Source organism: Pterocles gutturalis, unplaced genomic scaffold (assembly GCF_000699245.1).
Source record: "Pterocles gutturalis isolate BGI_N339 unplaced genomic scaffold, ASM69924v1 scaffold51256, whole genome shotgun sequence".
NCBI classification, from domain to species: Eukaryota; Metazoa; Chordata; class Aves; order Pterocliformes; family Pteroclidae; genus Pterocles; species Pterocles gutturalis.
The window spans coordinates 11,313-18,948 of NW_010107492.1; the positions used below are offsets into that span (position 1 = coordinate 11,313).

The 7,636-nt window shown below is 40.7% G+C and overlaps 1 protein-coding gene across 1 annotated transcript in view; it reads left to right on the forward strand.

Annotated features, from left to right (window-relative positions):
• The window catches only part of LOC104472416 (cAMP-dependent protein kinase type II-beta regulatory subunit-like), a gene marked incomplete at its 3' end in the record, with an annotated part of 11,479 nt that extends 5,675 nt beyond the window's left edge, over window positions 1-5,804 (forward strand). Inside the window, exon 4 of the mRNA XM_010088097.1 lies at window positions 5,698-5,804. Within this exon, the coding sequence (XP_010086399.1) occupies window positions 5,698-5,804 (107 nt within the window). The remainder of the gene's footprint in view (window positions 1-5,697) is intronic.
• Window positions 5,805-7,636: the final 1,832 nt, after the last annotated feature.

Sequence of the window (7,636 nt, forward strand, 5' to 3'; positions counted from 1 at the left end):
TTTGCCTACTTTTCTAGAGTACCAGATCAGGAAAGAATCAAGAGAAATTCTTCTAGGAGCAGAACTATGCAGATGAGTGAATTAAAAGAGAGAAATTTTAGTTTTCCTCTCCCCACACTATTAATTTAAGCGATGTTAGATTAACCCATTCCTGTTCTAAAGCATCTCTTCCTGTTCTTCCTAGAAAACCTCTTCCTGTTAGACCCACAGTATGATTTATTGCTTTTCTTGATTGCCTGGCACACCGTCACCAGAGATCCTAGTATTCCTTTTGCCCTCCCGGGACTGCCATGGTGTGCCAGGCTGCTTGCTCTATGTGCGTGCACAAAGCATGTTACCACACCTTCTCCTTCATGCTCCAGATGCTGGAGGTTTCTGGCACTGGTATCAGAAGCTGCATGCCATCTTTCCCCTCCACTTTTACTTTGTATAAGCCAGCAAGGAGAAAACAAGATGATGACCACATGCCTTGGGCATTACTGAGGATGACCCCCAAGTCACTATTACTGGAATTTTTCTCTCTTCAGCCTAACAACTGTTTTATCACTGGGAGGAACAGAAGCAGCAGCAGCTCATCTAGTGGCCAACACGGCCTTCTACACTTCCTTTTTTACAATGGAATTCAGAGAAGTTGTTATTTTGGTTTTGGCTTTTAAGAGGAAACTTTGCTGGGGCTGATTAACAACAGGTTATGTAGTTTGGCTGTTATGGCCCATAGGCCAAAAGTTAAAATCCTGACGAACCTATTATCAGAGTAACAGGGTGGCTCAAGGGACTGGTACCATCAAAGCAGTGCTGCACCCTTTCACTTAAAGTTTTAATCCTTTCTTCTGCAAAAATTCACAAGCAGTGATAGATCATCTATTCTCTTTCAGGGAAATTTTATTTTGGAGAGCTTTGGCCTGCTAATGCTTGTAGAGAATATTTCAAACAGGTCTTGACCCTTTTCTGAAAGGTAATAAATTATAGATATTCTTCACAAATATGCAAGAGCAATTTCTGGGCATATTGCCACTCATGCACCTGGGGAGAACGTGCACTCTAAGAGAGCACAAATATTGATTAATCAATTAGAATTGATTACCCCAAAGGAAGATCAAAGAAAGCATAATGCAAGTGTGTTTTATGAATAGTGGACTCTTACACTTAGGGACAAAGCATTCTTTGAAAAGTGCTACAAACAGAAGGGAACTTGATGATCTTTAAGGTCCCTTCCAACCCTAACTGTTCTATGATTCTAGGATTCTAGCATGCTTTTACATTCTTAAAACTTTTGGGGAATTAATGGGAATATGTATATGTAAGAGAGAGCCCAGAATGCCTGAACATGTTAATACTCTGCCCTCCTAGATGGCACAAAACTCTTTGCGAAGTAATAGGTTCCCAAACAAATAGTACTGCACTTAATCCTCTCTTTTTTTCCTAAGGCAAAACTAATGCTTACATCAGCTCTAGCAAACAGGGATTCTCTCTACCTTGCCTATAATCTGTTATTGAAGATGTTTTGCAAAAGCACCACCCAATGTGAAGTGCGTCAGCTTAAGAATTTTGGAAACTACTTGCAACTCTGAATTATTTATGGTCTTTTTTAGCAAACTGCTAGAAAGTCAGATAACTTGCTCAGAGGGGCTAGTTATAAAATATGAAAAGTGTTACTGAGCCTGATTGATGGGCATGTGCACGATAACTGAGAGGCCAAATACTAACTTAACATATAACTAGGTGGAGGAACGATAAGGCAAATTCTCAAGAAAAATAATAATACTCAGAAATATTGATTATACATTGAAATATAAATTAGATTATTTCATAGTGAAGAAATAAATGCCTTTTGATTAGTTTACAAGTGGATATTACACAAAGGAGCTAAACATCTTGAATGGAATCAATAATGCTGCTAACATTGATATCAGAGTTCCAGGTGAGTATATGTACATGGCTGTGTTCTGAAAAACAAATGCGGAGATCTCAAGACATGAATTCTGTAATTTACTCTTCCTCTCCAAGGTCCTGACTTATTGATTAAGTTAAGAACTCTTTTTGTTCCCATGATTTCCCTGCATATGTTTTGCTGAATTTTTCTGTATCTCTCCCCCTCTCTCCCCTTCCTATTCTGGTATTCTGTCTGCTTCATTACTCTCTTAATATGATGCTGAAGATTAATTTGTTGATACTTCATATTGCTTGAAAGTGAGGAAAGGTGACCAACAGGATGCTCTTTTAACTTGAGCTCATTTTAGTAAAATGGTTGTAGGAGTAAAGAATAAAGTGGTTTGTGAACTCAGGGGCAACAGAAGAACTGTGGATTCACTTTGTTCATGTGCTAGTCTCATTGTGTCTCAGACCATTTATAATTTTTACAAGTCATATGAGATAGGCAAGTCTTGTTACTACTGTTGTACTGAAGTGCAAGGCAATCTGATGCCTGCCTAGGTTGTGCAGGATGTCTTGCATCTAAAAGGGAAATTAACTGAGATTTCCTGTCTACCAGGGAGTATTCCAGCAGTACACTCATCCTTCTTTTGGGGGATTCCCAAAGCATATATAATCCTAACATATCATCCAATACTTTTGGGACTTACTGCATTCAATTTAATAGTTGGCATTTACCAGCTCCAGAAGTTACTTTTTACATTTGTCATTGTCGTGACTTCTGGTGACAACTGTGTCCTGCTTTCCATTTTATCTACAGAACCTTTGTTGATAAAGAATAAGGGAGCACTTTGACAGACAACAAATGTTTGTATCAGCAATTTAAACACTGATGCATGGTGGAAGCCCCAGTGTTTAAGAGTGGTTGAGGTTAATATGGAGAACTTTCTTCTTTTTCCTTTACAAAATCGCTCACAGTAACTCCATAAACTGATATTAAGAAGACACATACCTGGCACAGTGGTAGCAAATCACTTGGTAGTCTGGCAGTTAAAAAAGCCATTGGCAGTTAGGAAGGACATGTCATGGTCTGCCAGCTCTCCTGAATGAATCAAAAGCTCTCTTGCAAGGACATACAAGTGACAGTATTTTTAATCTCTGTGAAATGTATACTAAATAAAATCCAGTTCTAATCATACTCAGTGACCATTATCTAACTGATATTCTTTTTCAATTAATTGTCTTGAGATTTTATTGCCATGTTTGTTTTGTCGACTTGAAAGAAATGGAGGCTACCATGCTATTTTCAAATAATGCAACATGCATTTGGAGGACAGTACTTTATGTGATACAGAATGTGTTAGGAGAGCTATGAATGATTATTTGCAGTTTTTCACTTGACCTGGCAAGAAGGATGCAATCAGACACTGTTGCAGGGGAGTGTCCTTAGTAAACCAGTTCTCATTACTATCTGGGACTTTGTTCTTTTGCATCTCATGTCATGTCTTTTGTTTGTAACTGATTGTAAACATGCACATGATTTTGTACATTTCAGATATGAAATAGCAATACATCAGGCTTACACATGCCTTACTTATGCGTGGGTATCACCACAGGCCTAGACTCATAAACATACCTGGTATCTGAGTTTCACTTTAGGCACAGTAAAATATTTCCGAACTCATAACAGAGTGATTAATAAAACCTCTGCTTAGGTGCTGTGCTCTTCATAGTCACCATGATAACTACCAGAGATATTTTTTGACATTAAAGGTCTGTTTCTATGCTAGAGGTTCATGTGGCCACCGTGGATGAAAGGGGAAGAGGAGGCAACTACTTTTTGCTGCAAGTGTGGTGTTTAGAATACTTAACACACATGAAGACAGTCAGAGAGCATCAGGCTCCTAGTGAAGTGTTGATGAAGAGCATCTGCGTTACTGCTGTTGAGGACAGACGGCACACATCAGCACAGCAGAGGACAGACTAGCAGAGGCTTTGCAGTGGAGGTAGTTTGTGCAGATGGGAGTTTGAAACAGTGCGCAAGGCAGCGCAGGACTGTTAGAGCTGTCACAATGACAGTGATGATGGGTGACAGGGAGCGCTCCCCAGCATGAGCTGGACCAGCCAACCATGGCACATCTAAAGGTTTCAAGCCAAATCCAGAGGTAGGATGTGACCATCTTGGTCTCAGGCTGCTGGGAGTGGCAGGTGTCTCTCCTGAAGGCAGGGGGACAATGGTCACTTCACCTGTGGGAGATATGCTGTGGTCAGAGCGCTGAGCTGCCAGCTGAAAGAACTGCAGAAGGATGGGAGGAGGACTACATAGCATCAGGCAGGATAAACAGCAGTGTGACAGCATTTTTCAAGGGTCCACTGGAGAGACAAGAGTGCCCTTCTACAGCAGATGGTGGCACCAGTCTGTTGACCAGACTTGCTCTCAGGTGGTGCCACGACAGGATAAGACACAACGTGTACAAATTGAAATACAAAAAATGTGTTTAAGTCTAAGAAAAGCTGCGAGGGTGGTCAAATGCTGGAACAGGTTTCCCAGAGAGGTTGTGGAGTTAATTTACACATTTTGTGACTAAAGAGTAAAGAATAACTGTTTTTCACTAGTTATCAGTCACAGTCACATGTCCTTCATATTAAACGTTTCCTTACTTCAGTATTTTGAAGGCTTTAATTACAGGGAAAATGTTATTTGATTGACTAGAAATACAGATATTGTTTGTCGGGAAATTAAGAAGGATGCCCAAAGGCAGAGTCTGACTGTGGTAGATTATTTTTAAATTTTCCATTCTTGTCACCTTTATTCAGTTCAGTAATCGGTAGCAACAAATTAGGTCAGAGGACATTCTCTGTCCCTGAGGCCATGCAGTGCAGTATGACATACATACGTACAGCTCAACCCTCCTGCACCTTCCTCTCCTAACCCCACCAAACGAAGCAACTAACCACGGTGGCTTTACCTTTACTGGGAAGAAGTCCTTCTTTCTGTTTGTTGTCAGAATTTTAGGCAAATTGCTGGATAAACTGAAAATAAAATTTGAATTATTATCTTTTTAGGATTTATATAGTTAATGAACAATGAGCTGTGTTTGGGGTTTTTTTTATGTGACTAGTAAAATATTAGCAGATTTACACCAAACAAGACAAATTATATAATTAGTGATTTGTTTTTGTCATTAGACAGTTGTAATTCAGATGTTGACATTTTATTAGTCGGTTAACATTTCTCTCTAAACATTTGTTATTCTGTCAAATTAACAAAGTAGTTGTATAGCCATGTGTAAATTCCTACTTCCCAAGGAGTTCAGTATTTCCTTCCTCAACCAAAGCACTGCAGACCTTTATGGTTACATCTGTCCCAACATTGTGCAGGCATTGTATAATTTAGATTTTCAAAATACTTTACAATCATTTTGAAACTTTAAATTCTGTAAAATATTTCTAAAGACAAAACCAGGTAAGTGTATTTTTTCCAATAAGGGATATGGTTTTTTCTTTTAACTGTATAATGTCGTGACACTGTGATGGGTGAAATTCTATCTTTGGATGCTCACGAGCAATTTATATTGCAGACAAGATCTATGTTATCATTGTCAGGGACAAGAAGGGCAGCTGAGCTCTGAACACTGGAAGAGGAAAAAGCTAACACTGAATACTAAATAAAACTGTCTTTCTGATTGATCCACACATTTCTGTAGCACGAATGTTTCTATGTCTCTAACGTTTATCTGTATATTTGGGAGGCTGAACAGTTAATTTGAAGAGTAAAATTTTTAAAAACAGATGATAATTTCTTGTCTTTCTTCTTTTAAATAGGAACAGATGTCTCAGGTGTTGGATGCGATGTTTGAAAAGCTGGTTGAAGGAGGGGAACATGTCATTGATCAGGGGGATGATGGTGACAACTTCTACGTCATTGATAGGTGAATTGCTGTATCTCGTTACAGCACAAATATTACACAAAAGTTCATTGAGAAAAATCTTATTTCTCTGCATACTTGTATTTAACTCTTACATATGTTTGCATGGGAGAAAGAAAAAAAGAATACACATGAATCGGTACAGCTCTGTCTGAGCTACAGAGAGTGGTTTTTGACAGGAGGCAGATTTTTCATATGGAATATGTTCCTGTCCTCTTTATGTATTGCTAGATCCCAAAGGCTGGTTTTTTTTTGGTTGGATTTTTTTTTTTTTTTACATGGGAAGAGATCTAACACAAAACACAATGGGAAAAGTTTTACAGCGCAATATTTAAAATCTTACTGCATTTCAGTACTATCTGTGGACTTTCTTGTTCACATTAATATTATTAGACCTTGAGTAGCTAAGTTGCTACTCTTCATTTCCAGATCTGTAATGGAAAAAGCAGGTAACTAAGTAAAGTCCTAGATATTGATTACTGTTGAATCCAGTGAGCTAGGAAGAGCACTTACTTTGGCACAGGCTACAGCCAGGCAGTCCCAAAACACCTTTTCTTACTTGTATCTTTAGTTTTAGGCTAACACAGTGATTTCTGAGAGTGTTTGAAAGGAATATTATGGTAGAACTGTAAAAGAAATGCAAAGGGTTTTGGTCAGTGTAGATCAGTATAACCAGCTCGTCAAAAGAGGTGATTCTCCTGTATTCAGCATTGGTACAGCCTCATCTTGAATGCTGTGTGCAGTTCTGGTCCCCACAGTTTAAGAAGGACGTGAAGGTCCTTGAATGAATCCAGAGGAGGGCAACAAAGCTGGTGAATGGGCTGGAAGGAATGTCCCAGGAGGAGCGGCTGAGAACTTTGGGCTTGTCCAGTTTGGAGAGAAGGAGGCTGAGGGGCAACTTCATTGCTCTGTACAGCTTCCTGAGGAGGGGCAGTGGAGAGGGAGGTGCTGAGCTCTTCTCCCTGGGATCCAGTGACAGGATGCATTGGAATGGTTCAAAGCTGTGCCAGGGGAGGGTTAGACTGGATGCTGGGAAGCATTTCTTTACTGAGAGGGTGGTCAGACACTGGAACAGACTTCCTAGAGAGGTGGTCCATGCCCCAAGCTTGTCAGAGTTTAAGAGGCATTGGAACAATGTCCGTAATCATAGAATAATAGAATGATTTGGGTTGGAAGGGACCTTAGAGGTCATTGATTTCCACCCCCCCTGCGACAGGCGGGGCCACCTTCCACTAGACCAGGTTGCTCAAAGCCTCATCCAGCCTGGCCTTGAACCCCTCCAGGGATGGGGCATCCACAGCTTCTCTCGGCAACCTGGTCCAGTGTCCTACCACCCTCACAGTAAAATATTTCTTCCTAATATCTAATCTAAATCAACCCTTTTTCCATTTCAAACCATTCCCCCTCATCTTATCACTACACTCCCTGATAAAGAGTGCCTCCCCATCTCTCCTGTAGCCCCCTTTAAGTACTGAAAGGCTACAATAAGGTCTCCCCAGAGCTTTCTCTTCTCCAGGCTGAACAACCCCAACTCTGTCAGCTTGTCCTCATACAGGAGGTGCTCCAGCCCTCTGATGATCTTCCTGGCCCTCCTCTGGACTCACTCCAACAGGTCCATGTCTTTCCTGTGCTGAGGACTTCAGAGCTGGACGCAGTACTCCAGGTGGAGTCTCATGAGAGCAGAGTAGAGGGGGAGAATCACCTCCCTCGACCTGCTGGTCACGCTTCTTTTGATGTGGCCCAGAGTACAGTTGGCTTTCTGGGCTGCAAGCGCATGTTGCCAGGCCATGTTCAGCTTCTCACCAACCAACACTCCCACGTCCTTCTCCTCAGGG